The 19,849-nt window shown below is 34.8% G+C and overlaps 1 protein-coding gene across 3 annotated transcripts in view; it reads left to right on the top strand.

Moving 5' to 3' along the window:
- The window catches only part of EPS8 (EGFR pathway substrate 8, signaling adaptor), a 162,577-nt gene that overhangs the window by 115,951 nt on the left and 26,777 nt on the right, over positions 1-19,849 (top strand). For all 3 annotated transcript variants that reach the window (XM_090272888.1, XM_090272886.1, XM_090272887.1), the window contains 7 exons: positions 727-800; positions 2,061-2,187; positions 4,230-4,318; positions 4,679-4,753; positions 9,759-9,907; positions 12,458-12,641; positions 16,930-17,066. In XM_090272888.1, coding sequence (XP_090129014.1) covers positions 727-800; positions 2,061-2,187; positions 4,230-4,318; positions 4,679-4,753; positions 9,759-9,907; positions 12,458-12,641; positions 16,930-17,066 — 835 coding nt within the window. The remainder of the gene's footprint in view (positions 1-726; positions 801-2,060; positions 2,188-4,229; positions 4,319-4,678; positions 4,754-9,758; positions 9,908-12,457; positions 12,642-16,929; positions 17,067-19,849) is intronic.

Below are 19,849 nucleotides of genomic sequence, written 5' to 3'. Positions count from 1 at the left end.
TTTTCCTGTTCCATCCATAAATTGTTCTTTCATTTCATCTACTGTCAAATACATGTACAAGTTTCCATGTTTGGTGGTAGTTTTAACTTACTCATACCAACCAGGAAGGAGTTCATGATAATGACCTCATGATTAACATCATGCTCTAGTCAAGTGAGCTAACTTAACATCTTGAATGCTTTTAAGACATTTATTCTTTAATTTGGAAGTTTCTGTAGATATTTATACTTTTAAAGCATATGACTTAAAATTAATGAGTCCAACATTCTGGATTTTAAGTTTAATGACAACTAGAATTTTAAGAAACACTTTGCTGTTGGAACCCCCAATGCTGATTGTAATCACATTGTTGGAATATATAAAAATTAGAAGCTCTGGTGCATTAGAATTATTTGGCCACTATTTACAAAGTAGGTGCTTAAATGCAGGTTTATATTATTGGTTAGGAACTATAGGATGCTAGGTTAGGATTGGTTTCATAGGCAGCTGACATAGAGGGGAAATTATAGGGTGAAAAAAGCATAAAGGTGGAAAGCAAGTACTTCAGCTAATCGTGGCAAGGATGCATGTCACAGATGAGAGCAGAGTTTTAATTTTGTATTCATTGGACGTGTTCTCTTTTGAAAATGGGCTCTTTTCTAGTCAATTTTCCAGCTTTCATTTAATTACCTGTATTGCTATTACTTAAGCAACAGGTTAAAAAAGTTATGATTCTTCTTTCTCTAGTTGAGAAACTAAGGCAGTATCATGGGCATGAAGAAACACCTGAGATGGCAGCAGCCCGGATCGACAGAGATGTGGTAAGTACAGCATTCATCTTTAGATCATTGGCTTTATTTTAAAAGAGGAAAAAATACTTACAAGGGAAATGAAGTGGATTACATAAAGATGTTTTGTGGAAACCTTATTTTCTCTTTCTAGTGGTAGTTATGCCCTTTGAATTATTTTTCTTCTTAAGTATTTTTGCCTTTATGGCAATATTTAACTAGTAGACTTTATGCAGATCTTTAATGAGTAATAAATAGAAGAATTAAAATATTCACTAGTTTAAAAGGAATTTAAATGGAATCAGATTTGAGGATTTTTTATTTTTTCATAATTTTAAATTCATAATTGCAAATTTTCAATATGTCATACTGGAATTTATTGAAAATATTTTATAATGAAAGATAGAAGTTAAGTGATATTTTTAAGGGTAGATATGTAAATTTTAATTTCTTATGAAGTATGAGGCTATTATTTATTTTTATTTTTCCATAGTAATTTGCTTGCAGTATGGCAATGCCCTATGATGTAATCATAAAGTATGATGCCAGTATAATTACTTTTTATGCTATACTCATGTTCAACTTAGAAACAAATACTTAGAGGAATTTGAAGTTTGGAATTTAATTTTATATCACATGATTACTTATTATACTTAAAAGTTCATTTAATTCCACTTCCTAGTTTTTAATTAGAAGACTGTCAAGTTTCACACATACTAGAGAAAGTCAACTAAGACTTAAAAGTATAAAAGATAATCAAAATTGATCCAATGATTCCTGAAAACATAGTTCATCATTAATTTTATTTTACCATGTAGAAACACTTCTTAATGCCTATTTCTTTATTGGATTATCACAACATTTTATATACCTTTAATCCCATGACATAACCTTGTTGGTGCTTTATTTAGACATTAATTAAAAACACAGAAATGCTCATTGCTTTACTAAAAAAATGTTTCTTAGAATTATTTTTCCTTAACTTTATGTGAAGAACACTATGAGAAAATCAGAGTAAATGAAAATAATTAATGATATGAGTAGATAATGTTGAATGCTTTCTTTGTGGTATTGAAAATAGAGCAACATTAAGATAAAGAAAAATGTAAGTGCCAGATTATGGCCACAGGAGTATTTAGTTCAATTCTTAGAATTGGTGATAAACTTGAAATTTGCATGTAGGAAGTGTTTCTTTTTATTTATTTTTTTAACTTTATGATTTTTCTTTATTGATTGTATAGCCAAGGCAAAAATAGTGGCATTTGTATTTAATTCTATAAATTTTAATTTCAGCAAATCTTAAATCACATTTTGGATGACATTGAATTTTTCATCACAAAACTCCAAAAAGCAGCTGAAGCATTTTCTGAGCTTTCTAGAAGGAAGAAAATTAAGAAAGGTAAAAGGAAAGGACCAGGAGGTAAGTTGGATATTTTTATCTTCTAAAGACCAATCAGAATTCCAGTGGTAGGCCATTTCTGCCCTTGTGAACTGCTCAGCCAAACTCCATTGACAGTGAACCAAGGTTCCTTTTCTTTCTTTTTCTTTGTTTTATTGTATTTTTTTCCCCATTACCATTTAGTTCCCTTATACCCCCACCCCCTGCAATCACCACACTGTTGTCCAGAGATAACACCAGAAATTTTATAGTTTTGGGATAGCACCAGAAATTTAGGCAGAGACTAAGATGTGCCCAAGGAATAGTCCATTTTAGTTCCAAGTTGGCTACAGTAAAGAAATACTATGAGATTCTTGACTTAAATTATAGAGACTGAGATTCAGGTAGTGGCTATGTGTTTGTAGTGATCATAAGATTAATGTGTGGTAAAAAAGTCATAGCTCTATTCTTGTCATATTTGGATTTATTTTATTGTGAGCATTGAACCTCATTATTAAAAAGAGTGACTTTTCACATTAAAACAGTTAAAAATGTCAATGGATTTGAAATTTTTTATCATAAAACTCCAAAAATATATTCAGATCATATACAAATAATTTTTTAGTGTGTTGTAGTTCAGCTATTTAAAATGGCACCAAAATGTATAAAATTATAATTATGGAACAAAATACTATAGACTTAAATATACAAAAACATAGCAAATAAGCATCTCTTTCATTTCCCATAACTTCCACCTTTCTCTAGCTTATATCTACATCATAAGCATGTGAGCTGTAGACTTGTCTTGCAGATGTGTGTATATATGAATACACCTCACCTCTGTATATTCTGAAATTAAGTATTATTGTTTTCTGATGTCTCAAACCACTTAATGCTCCTGTGTTCTTTATGAGGGGTATACTATCCTCTGGGTCACTGGGATTCAACACCACAGAACCTTCTATCTCTCCATTCTCTAGTTACTTGTAGCCAACATTGACTTTATTTTTTCAGTGCCTCTTTTATCCAGTTTCTCCCTTTTCATTTTCATAACCAGAATGTGCTTCAAACTGGCATCAATTTTCTAAGCAATTTTCAAGCCTCCAGTCTTATTCTGTGAGGATAGTTGTCATAAAGCACTAGGGCAGTCACTTTATTCTGCTGAAAAGCATGTTAATTCCATGTTCTCTTGCTTAAATCCACTCCTCACTTGCCCTGGCAGTGAAGGTCGTCCACATGTGACCTAACCTTGATCTACTTTTCTGTTCTCATGTTTCTTTCCTTTATTTTTTAATTATAAGTGCTGTTTATTTAAACTTTGTTTATATACAAGCACTGGAGTCAAAAAATATTTCTCTTATATTCCCAGATGTAGAAAAGCTATTTTTCTTTTTTTTTTGAGATCAGAGTTTTATCTTGTCCTTATTGAGTTCTTTTCTTCACACACCATCCTCTAACTTCATTCTTTTCTCTGTTATACACTGAATTACAATCATGTCTCTTTCCTTTAATGTTGTTATTTCATGTACATGTAATGTCCTTTCTCCATGTTTTTGTTTATGCTGTTTTTATCCAAGCATAATGTTTTTCTTACCAAATTGCCCTGAAACCAAACTTTGAAATCTCATCTTAAAAGCAACTTTCCCCATGAAGCATCTCTTAAGTATACATTTCTCTCTCCCCCAACCAGGTGCAGTGTCTTTCTAATAACACTTAGTTGGCACATTCATGTCTTCTAATAGATTTTAAGGCCCTTAAGAGTAGGGCTTGTAACTTATACACTTTTGTAGTGTTCATAATAATAAGCACAATGACTGACATTTAGAAGGGCTACAATATAAATTTATGGAATTGAATGAGGCATTGGTGGTGCCTAAAGGCAGATGAATCCATTTCAAATGTTGGATCACCTTAATTTGTTATAGTCAGACTGTGAGATGTGGTAGAGTAACTAGATAGCATGATAGCTGGTGTGATCATCAAACTCTACAGATGTAAATGTGTTTTTATTTTATTTTTTTCATTTTATATATATTTTTTGGCAATTTGCTGTCATCTACCCATTCTCCTACTTATTTCCTTAGAGGGTGTTTTAACTCTGCGGGCAAAACCACCACCTCCTGATGAATTTATTGACTGTTTTCAAAAGTTTAAACATGGATTTAACCTTCTGGTAAGTGAAATTTACTTATATGTAATTAAAGGAAAGAGCAAAGTCTAGCTGGGATGTTCCTGATAAGGAGATAAAATTGTTCTCAGAGATTTCTTCTCGTATGTATGTTTTTATTTGCCCTTAATTATAAAAGCAGATTATAACACATGTATATCTAAGAGACTTGACCAAAAATAGAATGGCTCCTTTTTATTAAACTAAATTTTCCTGATCTGACTTACCCATGCTGATTAATATACTAAAAAGTCTAGCTAGTAGTAAAGAACTCTTCATCTGAGTCTATATTGGACATTCTTGAATGTCTGTCTTTTGCTCAATTATATCATAATAATATGTTTGTCTATTTTCTTAATGTTACAGGCCAAATTGAAGTCTCATATTCAGAATCCTAGTGCTGCAGATTTGGTTCATTTTTTATTTACTCCATTAAATATGGTAAGATTTTATTAATTTAAGAAACTGATTATTTTTAGTATGTTTTTCTGCCCCAAGTGTCTATTTAGATTATCTAGACAGTTTTTCTTTATTACTTTGCCATCTGTGTAAACATTTAGAATGTGAAATTTGAGAGTTTAAGCAGCCTTGGAAATCATGTACAGTATTTTAAATGCCTTACTTGATAGCTTGAGGACACTGATGTCTCTGACAGAGCTAAGGAAATGAAAAGAAATAAAGATGCATTGAATACTAGTGTTTCAGTAGCTATTAATATAATATTAATGGCTTGAGTAATATAGATGCTTTTCTTTTTATCACAAAATAGGCTAGGCGTGCGGAGTCTAGTGTTGGATGGATACCTTTCCTCCATAGTGTTGTTCTGAGACCCAGATTCTTTTCTTTGAGGTGTTCTTCCATCACCTGAGCCGTCTCTGATTCAGTCTTTTGTCCACTTATTTATTTATTCAACAAATACTCATTGCCAGCCTGCTGTGTGCTTGGCATTATTAGTAGCTCATCAGGAACAAAACACATAAATTCTTACTCTCTCAGAACTTGTATTATAGTATGGAGGGACAAACAGCAACCTAAATAAATTTATAACTAACACAGTTCATGAAAAATTAATGTCATGTGAAAAATACAGCAGGGAAGGTGAACAGGGAGTGTTTTAGATGTATGCATGTGTGTGTGCATGTATTACAGCTTTTGAATAGAGTTAGTTAAGGGAACAACTCACTGAAAAGGTGCTATTTGAGTGAACAAAGTGAGGAATGAGTCATATGGATTTCTGAAGAAAGAGAATTCCAGGCAGAGAACAGCTAATGTAAATGCTCTTAGATGATGATATGTAAGTCATGTTCTTGGAATAAATAAGTATTGTGACTTGAGCAGAGTGAGGGAGGAGATCTCAATTAGAAGATGAGGTCAGCAAATAACAGGCGGACATACCTTGTTGGTCCTTATACGTAATAGTGAAACCTTTGACATTTTTGGAGGGTTTGCTCTGGCTCCAGTGTTTATAAATTTGGAGGAAGAAGGGACTAAGGTGGATATTAAAACAATCCAGATAAGAGATTATGGTTTTTGGACCAGATTATATTTGAGGAGATGAGAAGAAGTCAGGTTCTGGTTATAAACCATAGAAGCAACAAGATCTGATGGTAGGTTGTATGTGCTGCACAAGAGCCAAGGATGTCGCCAAGGTTTTTCTTCTAAGACTGGAAGGATACACTGGTTATTAACTGAGATACTGAAACCTGGGTAAAATGAGTTTTTGGAGGAAGATAAGGAATTCAGTTTTAGTTATGTGAAAATTGAGATATATCCAGATGGAAAAACTTGAATTGGTAGTTGAATATTTGAATTTGGAGTTCAATGGAGAAATTGGGTCTGCAGTTATAAATTTGAGGATCAACTACATATAGAAGGCATGAAATTAGACGATGTCACCAAGGGACTGATTATAAAAAAAGATGAAGAAGGACTGATGGAACTTAAGGGAGTTTCAATGCCTGGAGAATGGAAAGGACCAGCAAAGAAGATTGAGAAGAAGCAGTAAATCAGGAGAAGAAACACGAGTTTATTGTGGAATTCTAGAAGCCAACTGAAGAAAAAAATGTTTCCAAGAAGAGTTGAGCAGCTATGTTAGCTATCTAGGGTGGAAGCTTGCCTCCATGACCTTGTAACAGCCATACAAAGGCAAAGAAAGACAGCTTTGTCTACAGAGGTAACTCTGGACTTCAGCAGATAATTTGTGCCATTATCCAGTTGGCCTGCACTTCCTCATAGGGCCACACCTAACACAAAAGGAATATAGTTTCCATCTGAGTGGCTATGTGGGCGTCTAAATGCAGAGCCTTCTCCTTCTAGAAGGAAGGAGCGGAGAATGGATGCTAGGGGACAGTACTAGCCACTGGCCTGCACACTGTTCTTGGTAGAGTGATATGTATGTAACACAGTATTACTCCCAGAAAACTTCCTTCTTATGCATGTATATTTTTGCGTAAGGTGTAATTTTTGAAGCTAACAAAATGGTGTATTGGGAACAATTCCCTTTGTGAAGAAGCTGGAATGTTGTCCAACAAAAGGTAATCCCACTTGTGTCATAGGCCAGGATCCAGGATACACATCTTCATTTTCTAGAATTTTAATATCCAGGTATGTTATTTCTTTATACATTTAATGAAGTGGGCACAGTAATGTACTTCCTTCCCATTTTACATTTCTTATATGTTGAAATAGTATAGTGGTGTTTTTTCCAAGCTGACATGTGCAACCACCTTGTCCTACAGGAGAACTGGGAGAATGAGCCGGAATAATATTTAAGGGTACATGTAGGAAAATGCTGAAGTTTAGAGAAAGCATGGTAACAGAGAGCAGACAGAACGATTGTTGACTTTACACACAGATGCAGAAGAGACTGGGATACATATCACTTTTCTATAATTCCACAAAGTTGATATAGATCATTTCCATTTTTGTGGGCAGGATAGATGAGAGAGAAGTGGAAAGAGAGAACTTCTAAAAAATTCCAGGAGGACAGACTTTCCTATTTTAGGGGCTAAGGCAAGAATGTGTGGAGTGACTGAGTGATTCACCCTGTTGAAAGAGCATGTAATTAGTTTATAGAATGGTAATAGCAGTAATAGTAATTGTTATTATTGCTCTGTGTATTATTTTTGTGACTTTTTTTTGAAGAGTAGGAATAGTAAATATGAAGCAGATAAATTTCATTATTTTTGATTTAGAGCATATGAAGACTATGGTCATTGAGTTCTTTAATCTATCAAAAATGGAGCAAATTCAGGATTTCTCATAGCTTTTACTTGGATATCAGAGAAAATGGGGGAAAAAAAGATAATCCAAGTATAAAAAGGAATAAATCTCATTCTTCATTCACCAAGGGTAACTAGACAAGGCCTGAAGTACAATATGAAATGAATATTGCTTTACAAACAGAGGGAAATAAGCAACATTATTAGCATGAATGTCAGAACTGGGCAATGAGAGATTAGCAGATGAACGTACAAGACTACATCAGTAATTTATAAATGCCTCCATATGTTGTTGCTATACATAGAGCATCTGACTTCTGCTTGTCTAGTTATTGTTGAATAATTCTTGCTGTATAAGCTTTTTAAAGAATTAAATCAAGGCCATTCATATACAAAGAAACTGATACTAGCTCATTAACAAAATTTACATTCTTTATTCTCTTAACACATTTGAATATTAGCAAGTCTTGTTTATAAAGCAATTTTTGCCACCTCCTCTCATTCATTTCACACGTTCACAGACCATAAGTAGATACCTGGTTATTACACAAAGTAGAAATATAAAATAATGAAACCGGTTTCCATAACATACAAAATTTAGTCTTTCTGATTAGGCTATGTATCTAAAAACATTTATTTATTTATTTCCTTAAAAAGGACTTTTTATTAATGGTCTCCCCAGTCATAATACTTCTGTTGATCCAGTTAATGTTCTGCCTGTAGAGCCCTAGACATTTTACTTGGAGATGGGAGGGAACATTGATTCAGGGCTGACTTCTAGCCGGACAAAGTTTAGTGGCTTTACACCTTGTGAGTCCCTCCCTCTGCCCCTCAGCATCTGTACACAAGCATCCCCACAGCAGACATGCATGCACACATGCCTGTTCATGTTCTTGAGAGGGAGGCATGGCCCGTAGCCTTTTATGTATCTTCTTTCGTTTTATTCCCTCTTCCCTCTGTTAAAACAAAGATTTTACTATTCCTCTATTCCTTTACTTTACTTTTACTTTTTCCTCATAGTCATTCCTAGATATTTACTGGACTTGGAGGTAAGAAAGTACTCTGTCAGGCGGTCATGGTAGGTTTTGTTCTTAAATAAGAGCCTATCTCCCTTATCCTTCATTTTTTCTTTTGTTTGTTTTCATTCATTCCCCTAACACTGTGTCTTCTGCAATTCAAAGTCAGGTAAGTCTTGATCCAAATCCTCAAGGGAGGAGAAACTGAAAAATAAACCATAAGTTACAATGGAACTTGCTAGTAATATGCATAAATGATACACTGAGGTGCATCAGAGTTACACTGTGGAGTTAAGAAGGCCTTTGCAGAAGAGGTGGTACCTGAGTAGAGTTCTTAAGGATGGAGGAGGGCCTTTGGGGAAGCTGGGTAGCAACATGGGCAAAGACACAGCGGTATCCAACAGCATAGCAGGATCAGGACACCTGGGTAACTGGAGAGAAATTGACTCTCTTGGTCTGGCACCATTTAAAAACAAATTCCTTTTTTCTTCTGCCATATCTCTGGGAAGGTGAGATTTTTATAGAAGGGCTCTGGTTTCTGCTGTAGGAGATAACTACTGTCCTTTAGCCAGTAAATAGCCCCTGAGAAATAAACCTGAAGCAGTTTTTGGAGATCCACTTATCACCACTTTGTTTATCAGAGAGTAACACCTGTTTATTTGTTTCTGCTAGTCATTAAATTTATCCATTTCCAATTAGGACAATTTCCTGCAATTAAATTCTTGGAAAAAATACGTACATTGTTTCACCTTTCTTTCTGAATCCTTTTGTTTTTGTATGTCTTTATAGGCACAGCCACAAACTGTTAACCTGAGCATGTTTCTCTCTAGTCTTCATTTCTAGAACCATATTTTTCAAGTTTGGCATAATACATTTGCAGTAGATACACATTTTTTTTTTCTTTAAAGCAGAGTTGATTCAACTATCTGGCTTAGAATTCTCTGCATAGACATTAGTATTTTCAAGTAAAGTACAATCATAGACAGATTCTATGAAAGCTGTTAAATTATTGACTTTTCGTTTTAGATTATTAGGCATCAGTGGGCTGGACAAGATGATTTGGCAGCTGTTTTTCATTCAGTAGTGCATTGCGCAACATCACAATTTAATTTGAGTACATAAAACCAGTGCTTGTTTTTGGGCATGGCTTTTGAAAGTACACAAATAATTATCATCTTCTGGCTAAAAAATGATTTATTGTCATTTTAGGTGGTGCAGGCAACTGGAGGTCCTGAACTAGCCCGTTCAGTACTCAGCCCCCTGTTGACTAAGGACACAATTGATTTCTTAAATTATACTGTCAATATCGATGAAAGGCAGCTGTGGATGTCCCTGGGAGAAACTTGGATGAAAACCAGGTAAACATATATAAGTTTAGTACTTAATACCTATAATACTTAAAGTATTGTTCTTTGTTTATTACATGGATCTAACAACACATTTATTTAACCTTCTATGTTGAAGGACTAGATGCCATAGATGAAAAAGCCTAAATTCGTAACAGGCTAAATGTCTAGTGGAGAAGATAGAAGTGTGTGGAATCTAATCCATGATAAATGCCAAGGCGACTTGTAAACAAACTGCTATTGGTTGGCAAGGTGGAACAGTCAGGAAGAGGATTTATAGAGGAGAGTAGTTAGCTTTCAGAGAAGGACTGGCATTTAAAATCAGCAGATAAAAATATTAAGTGTATGTTTCTATATATATGTTTCTATACACATACATATATATACACATATGTATATATGGATGTACATATAGGGTTTGCTAGTCACTCATTCACTTTGCACATGTATGGTATTATTCCTATTTACAGATGAAGAAATTCAGACATAGAGGGGTTAAGTAATTTGCCCAAAGCCTCACACCTCATAAGTGGCAGAACTGGGATTTGAACCTAGGCAATCTGGCCCTGTAATTAGTGTTCATAGTTGTTTTGCTAAGCTGCCTGTCAGCAGGATGAGTAGGATTTCCACAAATACATAGCAGAGAAAGGGCCTTCGCATACAGAGAGAAGTTCAAGGGAAGAAGTGAAGCAGAAATTGAGACTGGAGTACGCCTATGGGTTTGACTGGAATATAGACTTTGGGTAGTGGGCGATTGTGGGGAATGGGGAGGAGAACGGGTGTTAAATGAGCAGGGCCGGGTTGTGAAGGCTCTCGATGCCATGCTGTGGAGTTGGAGCAGGCTAGGTAGGCAATGGAGAACCAATGACTTTGTAAAGCAGAGTGTGACATAAACGCATGTGTTTTAGAAAGGCTACTCTGTTCGTAGAGTCTAGTAAGGACAAGGACAGAATTAACTAGAGGCAAAGAGGCTCCTTGGGATGATAATGCTATAGTAGAGGTTAATTTCTTTTTTTTAATTTTTATTAAGTTTATTGGGGTGATATTGATTAATAAAATTATATAAGTTTCAAGCATATGATTCTGTAATATATCATCTGTATATTGTATTATGTGTTCACCACTCCAAGTCGGATCCGGGACTAGAATTGTAGCGGGAAAGGAAAGGAGGAGGGGTAATTTTAAGACATATCTTGTCAATAAAGTGATCATGGAAAACAAATCATTAACAATTGCAGTGTTCAAGTTTTGCTGAGTTAAGCAAGTTATAAAAGTGTTTTCTCTTTTCATTATATGTGAATAAATAACTTTTACTTTCTGTATTTTTCCAAATCCTTTTTATTTGTCTTGATACTTAAGTTGAATTATTCACTGTGGTCACTTAGAAGCTTATCTTCTTAATGCCTTTGTCTCCCTAAAAGTAATGGCCTAGCTCACATTTTTTTTCTCATTCTTTTCTTCTTAAATTTTGGACTTTGACAACTGCTATTATTAAAATATAGTTTATACATTGAATGGTTTACCGAGCAGAATACTCTTTAAAAGCACTGCAGTTATTATTTTTATACTGAAAACATTAACTTTATTTATATTACTTATATATTAATATAACATACTACATCATACCACTTATACCATGTAAAAACCTATTAAATTGATTGTTTAAATCTATTAGAGTCATAGAGATTGTGGTTTTATGAAAACCCTAGGTAAGATATGTTAATTTTTGTATTAAGAAATGAATACACTGACTTAAAAATTTCTGAAGATAAAAATAATCATGAAGGTACATAATTTGAATACAATGGCTAATTTCATCATAGAAAAATGTAATCTGAAGAATTCAATCATGTGAAAGATAGAACAACATATTTTAGCAGAAATGAAGCTCTAATTTTTGTCCTAGGTATGTTTATGGTTCATAAGTGATCAGGAGGCTGTAGAAATAAGTGTTACTGAGTCATTAAATAAAGAATGGGTAATGATGATGATTACAGATTAGTCCTAACTTGATTTCACTGATTAAAATGTAGCTAATACATTTAATTTATGAAATCGGTAATGTTTTATTTTAGGGGATTTCATAACTTAGAAATCATAAAACTTAAGAATATCCTGTGCTATTTATCTTTTGAAAAATATATCTAATATCAGGAGATTTCATCATGATGGGAGGGAAATGAAGGGAAAGGTGACAATTTGAAACTACTTAGATGCTAGAAAAGTTTATGTTCTAAATACATAGCACATTTCTAGCTGCACAAATATTTGAAACCCTATATCCATGTTTAAAAGTTGAATTAATGGGGAATTGAGGCAATGTGATGAAAACAGGTAATGAAGAAGAATTCAGTCTTTTTTTTCTTTTATATGTATTCAATTTGAGTATGAACATGTTTACTTTCCCTTTTTTGATGGAGGGAGAGCAGATTAGGTATGCATTGTTTCTGTTGTTTTATGCATTTATTTTTGGGTTTTATGGCCAGCCTTACTAAAGATAACCTTGAGCATGAATACATTTCTTAATTTTATTCGTTTGTATGTCTTAATGTCCTTCTACAGAGCTGAGTGGCCAAAAGAACAATTTATTCCACCATATGTTCCACGGTTTCGAAATGGTTGGGAGCCCCCAATGCTGAACTTCATGGGAGCTCCCGCGGAACAAGACCTTTATCAGTTGGCTGGGACTGTGGCCAATGTAGCAGAACATCAACACAGACATGAAACAAAAAGATATTCCACAGAGGTGAAGTGTTTTTTAACATCTCTTTTGCAGAAAAATACAATGATCTGTGCATTTTCTTGTAATTCTGATTGTGAGCTCTGAAGGCTGTTTTAGAATCAATGATTAAATGTTCTGCTTCCCTTAGTTACCCTGCCTCTCTGTCTCTCACCTCTTGATCATTGTTGTAACAGTTCCTCTTTCCCTGTGAAGCCCAAACGTGAGGCCAGATTCTTTCCAGCAGCCAGCTCCCCCTCCCCAGTCTGCCTGTGCTCCTTGAGCCCCAGTGATCCTGTCTTCTTAAAGTGTGTACTTTATTTCCTCGTCAGGGAATGACCCTACTGCCACTTGGCTTATTCTTTCTATTTGCTTCTTCCTTCATTAGAGCTTCAGGATATTTCTCAGAACCCAGGTTCTTTAAGCTTGTCCCAAGCAAGCAGCTCTTTCCCGAATTCCCCATTCCCTCCTGCCGTCCTTCCCCACCCCCACCCCCGCCCTGGAGGTGGAGTCCTATCAGGCTGGCTAGAAGGAATTCCCAGCTTCAAATGATCATTTATAACACTGTTACACCTTGATGGCATGATAAAATGTATTGTATCTTTTATATATTTAGTAAGCTTCATAGTAAACCTATTTAGGGAACAAATTAATAGATTCCTTAAAAATGATTTTTCTATAAATCTTGTTCTGTCAGAAAAGAAAAGTAAAAACGTTGGTTAATGCTGAACCAAACTGAATAGGATGATCAGAACTGAGGAAGTAGTTGAATGAGATCTAGTTTGAAGAAGAAACACTAACTGATGACTAGATCCTCGAAACCCTGTTCATTTAGTTTAATTTCTTAGATTAATTTTCTTGGGCTATAGTGGGTATCTATAATGCAGCAAATATGATATCAATGAATGAATTTACAAACCAGAGTAAATCCTTACTTTTAAAGAGAAAAATTATATAAATTAAATTTCTTAAAATTGTTCCCTTCGACAATGACCAAAATATTATAGAAGACTGGTTAAATTCTGAAACTTTTTTTCTGATGAAACTTTTTTTCCCCTCTGGCTGCATATAAGAGTATAGGTGGATTCCTTAACTGTCCTTCCCTCTAATTGACTGATTAAGAAGATGACCTCATAGCTCTGGGCATTGGTTGGCAGGCATATGTCCCTATCTGTAATTTCATAGTTTAGACCTCATCATTATGAATTTTTTTTCCTCATAGAGGGCGTTTTTAGAGGAAAAAATGTAATCAAACATGAAACTATGATACACTTGCTGTTGCTATAGTTACAGCTGACTATTTTCAAATTACAGGAATTTCCAGCTCATAATCTTCATATCTTAAAAAAGAAAATATTACTTTATAATTAAGCCTGAGAAATTCACATTTATGAGTTCTTTTTCAATTTGTGTATTTAAAAAGAAAGTGATATATTCAGGGTTTCCAGTGTAGAAGTTTGTCTACTCTAAGTAATTTAAAAAAAATTTTTTTTAATTGGTATTATTTGCTACTTGTAATTGTTTTCTTTTTTTTAAAGATTTTATTTATTTATTTTTAGAGAGAGGGGAAGGGAGGGAGAAAGGGAGAGAAATATCAATATGTAGCTGCCTCTCACACGACCCCAACTGGGGACTTAGCCCGCAACCCAGACTGGGAATCGAACCGGCAACCCTCTGGTTCACAGGTCAGCGCCCAATCCACTGAGCCACACCATCCAGGGCTGACTAAGTAATTTTAAAAAGACTTCTTGAGAATCCTTTCTTATAATGAATTATCATTTTCCCGTTGTAAATAATTTTCCATTGTATGGCTGAAGTACTTTTTCAGAGGTTTTAAAACAAAAGGTGCCTGCTAGAAGTTCTACGGAAGGTTATACCCTAAGATTTTGTTGGAAAAGAAGCCTAGTAATGGTGATTTAAAATCCATAAAAAAATGCATTGATCCCCAGAAGAGAACTTTTATTGTACTTTATTGCTATTATTATAAACACACTTAGGACAAGATTTGGATGATTCAGGCTTTGTTTAGAATTAGAAGGCATAGGTGAAGTGGAGTGACAGATATGGTGGCAATACTCAGCTTCTTGACTTCCTCTGAACCAGCGCCATTCTAACCAAGGTTGTGTAATCATCACAGTTAGTCATTCGGCTTCATTTCTCTCCTCCCTGCTAATACTCCCAGTCACCCTCAGGACCCAGTGATTTCATCCTGGCTGACTTCACACTGTTATGTCCTAATCCAGGCAAAAGGTGTGGGTGATTCTAACAGTTTCCTGAGCTCCTCCCTTTATAACAGCCTTTAATAAAAAATGCCTAATCATCTAATTCCTCTACCTTCTCCTAGGAAAATGATGAACTGGATTAATTAAGCCATTTGTTTTTTACTTTATTATAGTTCTCAGCTTTGTTGAAGTAGAATTGACAAAAAAATTTAAGATAAAGTATCTTTACATCAAGTATCAGTACAATGAATGTATTGTAGTGATTTCATGCATAGTGAAAGGCCTCCCGAATCTAGTTAATTAACACATCCATCACCTCACATATTTATCTTTGTTGTTGTTGAGAACATTTAAGTTCTACTCTTTTAGCAAATTTTAATCATACTTTCTAGTGTTACAAATTATAGTCCCCATGTTTCACCTTAGATCTTCAGACCTATACCCTTTCACAAACCTTTCCCTATTTCCCCAGACCCTGGCAACCACAGTTCTATTTTTTCTGTGAGTTTGACTTTTTTTTTTTTTTTTTTTTTTAAGATTCCACAGGTAAGTGATGCCATGCAATATTTTTCTTTTTCTGTCTGGCTTGTTTCACTTAACATGATGTCTTTAAGATCCATCCACCCACATTGTCGCAAATGATAGGATTTCCTTATTTCTTATGAGTGATATTTTCATTGTAGCATATACACGGTGAGGCAAAAGTATGTTTACAATTGTTTGTATGGAATGGAATGCTATAATTAATAAATAGTAACACAAGAATAAATTTTGTGTTTTGTGTACTCATAACTGTAAACCTACTTTTGCTACACCCTCCCCCCCGGTATAGATACCGCATATTCCTCATCTACTTACCTGTTGATGGGCAGCTAGGCTGTTTCCATATCTTAGCCATTATGAATAATGTTGAAATGAACTTGGGGGTGCATAGCTCTTCCAGATTCTAATTTTATTTCCTTCAGTAATATATCCAGTAATGGGTCTGCTGAATTGTATAGTAGTTTTATCTTTATTTTTGAATAAAATTTTTATTGTATTTTTTTCCATTACCATTTATCTCCCTATACCCCCTTCCACTTCCACCCCGCTCCCCATTGCAATACCCTCACTGTTGTCCATGTTGATGAGTCCTTTTTCTTTTTTGCATACCTGCATTCTTCATTTTACGTAAGGTAACAATACAAAACCTTTAGATGAATGTTTTTTTGTTTCTTTGTTTTCCCCCTAAGCTTTAGAACCATGCTGTTCAGTGAGAACCAATGACCTCAGTTCTCCTCTTGGTTAGTCCAGTAAGTTCAAGGCTGAGTTGTATTAACTGCAAAAGAAAGTGACTGCAGCATTGTGTTCTTCTGGACAGTATTAACTGTTAAGATCAATATGTTTCTTCCTTTTTGTGTTTTCCTTAACAGTAAATCTGAAATTGTGCTGCCATTAAAAAAAAAAAAAAGTCTGTGCAAATTTTTTAAAATAAGAAAAAGTGAGAGTGTGGTATAATTTTAATGCACAGAGTTCAGATGATTTTTCATGTGATGATATTTACCTTGCTAGAGTGGTAAAGGGCTATTTCTTAAACATAGAAAGCAAGCGTTAAGGGTTTTATTGTTGTTTTTAAACCAATTTTATTTATACAAACTATTAAAGTCTGCCTAATACTAAAATCACCTATTACTGAAATCCTGAGGAAGGAATTTATAGGCATACCTCATTTTATTGTGCCCCGCTTTATTGCGCTTCACAGATGTTGTGTTTTTTATAAATTGAAGGACAGACCCTTCAGCAGCAAAAATATTACTGCTTGCTTTATTGTGATACTGGCTTTATTGTAGTAGTCTGGAACCAAACCCGCCATATGCCTGTATTGTTTTTATACCTAGATATTTCTAGAACTAAAATTTAACCTTTCTCTAATTTTCTTATAAGTAGATCTTGGGCAAAATGTATCCATTTCATAATAATTTATTAACTTAGTGGTCAATCACTCGAAAATGAAACTGATCACAGTGTAGTGGGTGTTCTTATTGACCGATGTCAGTGCTCATTCAATTAATTAACATTGGTGATTTTTTAATCTCTCCTTCCCTGTCTTGCAGCAATCCAGCGTATCTGAGCATCTTCCACCTCCGCCTGATGGGTATGCATTCAACAACATTTACACGAGAGGGGCCCATCAGGACCAAGGGGAAGCTTCTGTCCCTTTTAAGCCAACTCCTAGTCGCCATGTAGATCGGTAATATTTCGTGGGCATCATTTGTAGAGTTGGGGCTAAGTGTCTCTGATTTAGTGCTGATAGAGGGGCCAGTGTCGGCATTGTTCACTGCTTCTTTAAACTTCCCACCTGTCAGTTGTTTGATAAAGTTTCAGTTGTTCCTTTATAGAACTGGCTTTGGTGAACAAAGCCTCCAGTCTGTAATTCTAACTGGAGAACCTCCAGGCTCTAATTCTAACTTAGTGCAGCTGCCTTTGTATGACTTTCCCTTTTTAAAAGGATGCTTCTGACAAAATCTGTGAATTAAGAAGACAAGAATTGTTTTGAAATTCTCAACTAGTTTGTACCAGATGGTCTCTGAGGATTTTTCCAGCTCTGTAACTCTCCAAGGAAATAATTTCCATCTTTCCTTTCCCCAACAAAAACAAACAAATCTTCCTTTAGATAAGAAATATTTAAACTAAAAATAAACTAAATATTTAAATGGAGTCAATGCCTTATTTGACATTTTTTCCATTTCATCTTACTAAATTTTATTCTCAATTTCCAGTTTTGCATTTCATTAATTTTCCCATATTTTATCTCCTAAAAATTTAGTACAGGGAGAGATGGGAAATTGAGATGGGGAAGAAATAAAGGAATTGGAATAGGTTTGCTTTTTCAGTCTTGTTTTCCAACCACTTACCAGTGAGGTGGACATAGAGGCCAACCTGTATGCATAAGACAATGAAAAGGTGAAGTGCTGTATTGGTAACAAGGAGATGGGAGAATGATCATGCAGATGAACTTGTCCTGATACTTTCCTCTCTCAAAGCCTCTCTCATGAGTGTTGCATGCCCCTTTGTTATTTTTTCAGTATGTTTTTTCTTAATAGAATCTAAAGAAGGTGGGATTAAAAATTTTTGTTTCTTGTTGGGAATGATGACAGAGTTAATATTTAACTAAAATAGTGTAGAAATTACACAGGTATTATTAACATATAAAATTGAGTACAAAGAAAAGTCAGCAATGAATAATACATTTTGAAAATGTCAACCCATGAAATATCTTTTAATTCGTTGGCAGCCGTCCGTCTCGAGAGACGATGGTGTAGCTTCTTAAGAGTCTATCTGCACCGCCTAAAATGGCTGTGCAGTCCGACTCGGGAGTGACACGGTATCTGTCTCCTCCCGTGTTGAATCGACATCTTGCGATGATGCTGGAGTGTCCTCTCCAGTGAAGCTGAAGCTACAGAGCCTGGGCAGGGTGATATGGAGGGTCTGCTGTTGCCCATGCAGCAGACCCCCCCTCTCTTCGCAGCTGAAGGATCCAAGGGAAAGACGGAGTCAATACAGCTTGGTTTCAGGTGCGCCGCAGGAGTTGCCGGTGTTGACTACAACGTCAAACCGCCTTAGGGACTCCGGCTCCGGATTTTCTGTCGGGGTTTACTCCCTTAGCCTTTCCCCTGAAGAGGTATGCCGCAAGGCAGCGGAGGTTTTTTGGAGTCAGAGTTTTCCTTCTCTGATATCTTTTAATTATAGATTCAGTTTTTAATAGATGCAGGTGAAAATCAATTTTGAAATTTAAAAATTATTTCATTGAAATTCTACTTGACTAACTTATTACTCACCATAACATTTTCTTCTCTTTTTTTTTAGTTGTTAATAATCAAGAAGTTATTTCAGACTACTGATTCTTACTTTTTTTGTTTGTTTCTTAACTCCAGTAAATTGGGATGGTTTTTCACAGCCTAGAAAATAACTTCAATACATTTCTCATGTGTGTTAAGTTGTAATACCTATTGATACTAGAAAACTTTTATCATGTTCTGTTTTAAGACTACATCTTGCATATTGTGGCCACTTAATGTCTGTAAGTTTACTTGATTGTTTTAGTAAATGACTGAATTAGTATGTGATAGTGTGTCCAGCATTTCAGAGTCACTACCTCTCTGTCCTTCAGCCACAAAACTGTAAGGGTGGTAGCATTACTGATGGAACAACTTCTACCATTTATTTGGGACCGCTTACCACAAAGTTTTTTAAACATTAACCTTGATCTTTATAGAATATCAGAGGCGTTTACCTTTGACTTACTGAGCTTTTTATGTCTCTGTACCCTCTCCACTTTCAAAATGGATTCAGGTCACTCACTTATATAATGTGTGCTTAAAGTAATGTTAACATTAAAATTAAATAATAAAATAAAAAATGAAGAAGTAGAGAGAGGATGAGAATTAGAACTTTTGAAGTATAGGCTGACACTGACTGGATTTCTAATTTGTCTTTGAGGTTCCTGACTATTCCTCAAAAATATTTATCTGAGGGAACTATGTATAGGATATGCCAGATGATGTAAGGGACATTATTTTTAAACATATTATATATTTTTACCTCATTCAGAGCATGCTGTGGTAAATTTCTTAAGGTTTATTGTAGTAGCCTTTCATGAATAAAAAAATTAAATTGAACTTAGTGCTGGAAATTCCATGAAAAGATATTCAAATGTATAGATCTTAGAGTTACTGAAGTTTAACCAGAGGAAGGATTTTAAAAAATACATTGAGTGGTCGTTAGATTGTATAACTTAGTTGTCTATATGGATCCTGTCTCTCAGATGGGTTGTTGTAATAGGAGCTGAATAGTTGGTAGACACCTGGATCAGTGATTACCTGTGTGGCTAAGAAAATTTGTTATCATTATTGCAAAAACTGAATGTTCTCATCTGATATGAAATACACAGAGGTTTAGAACTTGTTTTTATAATAATTATTATCAATCTTAAACTCTGTTATATGCTAGGAATATAGTAAATACCATATAAAG

The sequence above is a fragment of the Furipterus horrens genome, unplaced genomic scaffold (assembly GCF_987537825.1).
Source record: "Furipterus horrens unplaced genomic scaffold, mFurHor1.1.pri manual_scaffold_4, whole genome shotgun sequence".
Classification (NCBI taxonomy): Eukaryota; Metazoa; Chordata; class Mammalia; order Chiroptera; family Furipteridae; genus Furipterus; species Furipterus horrens.
The sequence above is the reverse complement of the archived record's forward strand: the minus strand, read 5'-3'. Positions and strand labels throughout refer to the sequence as shown.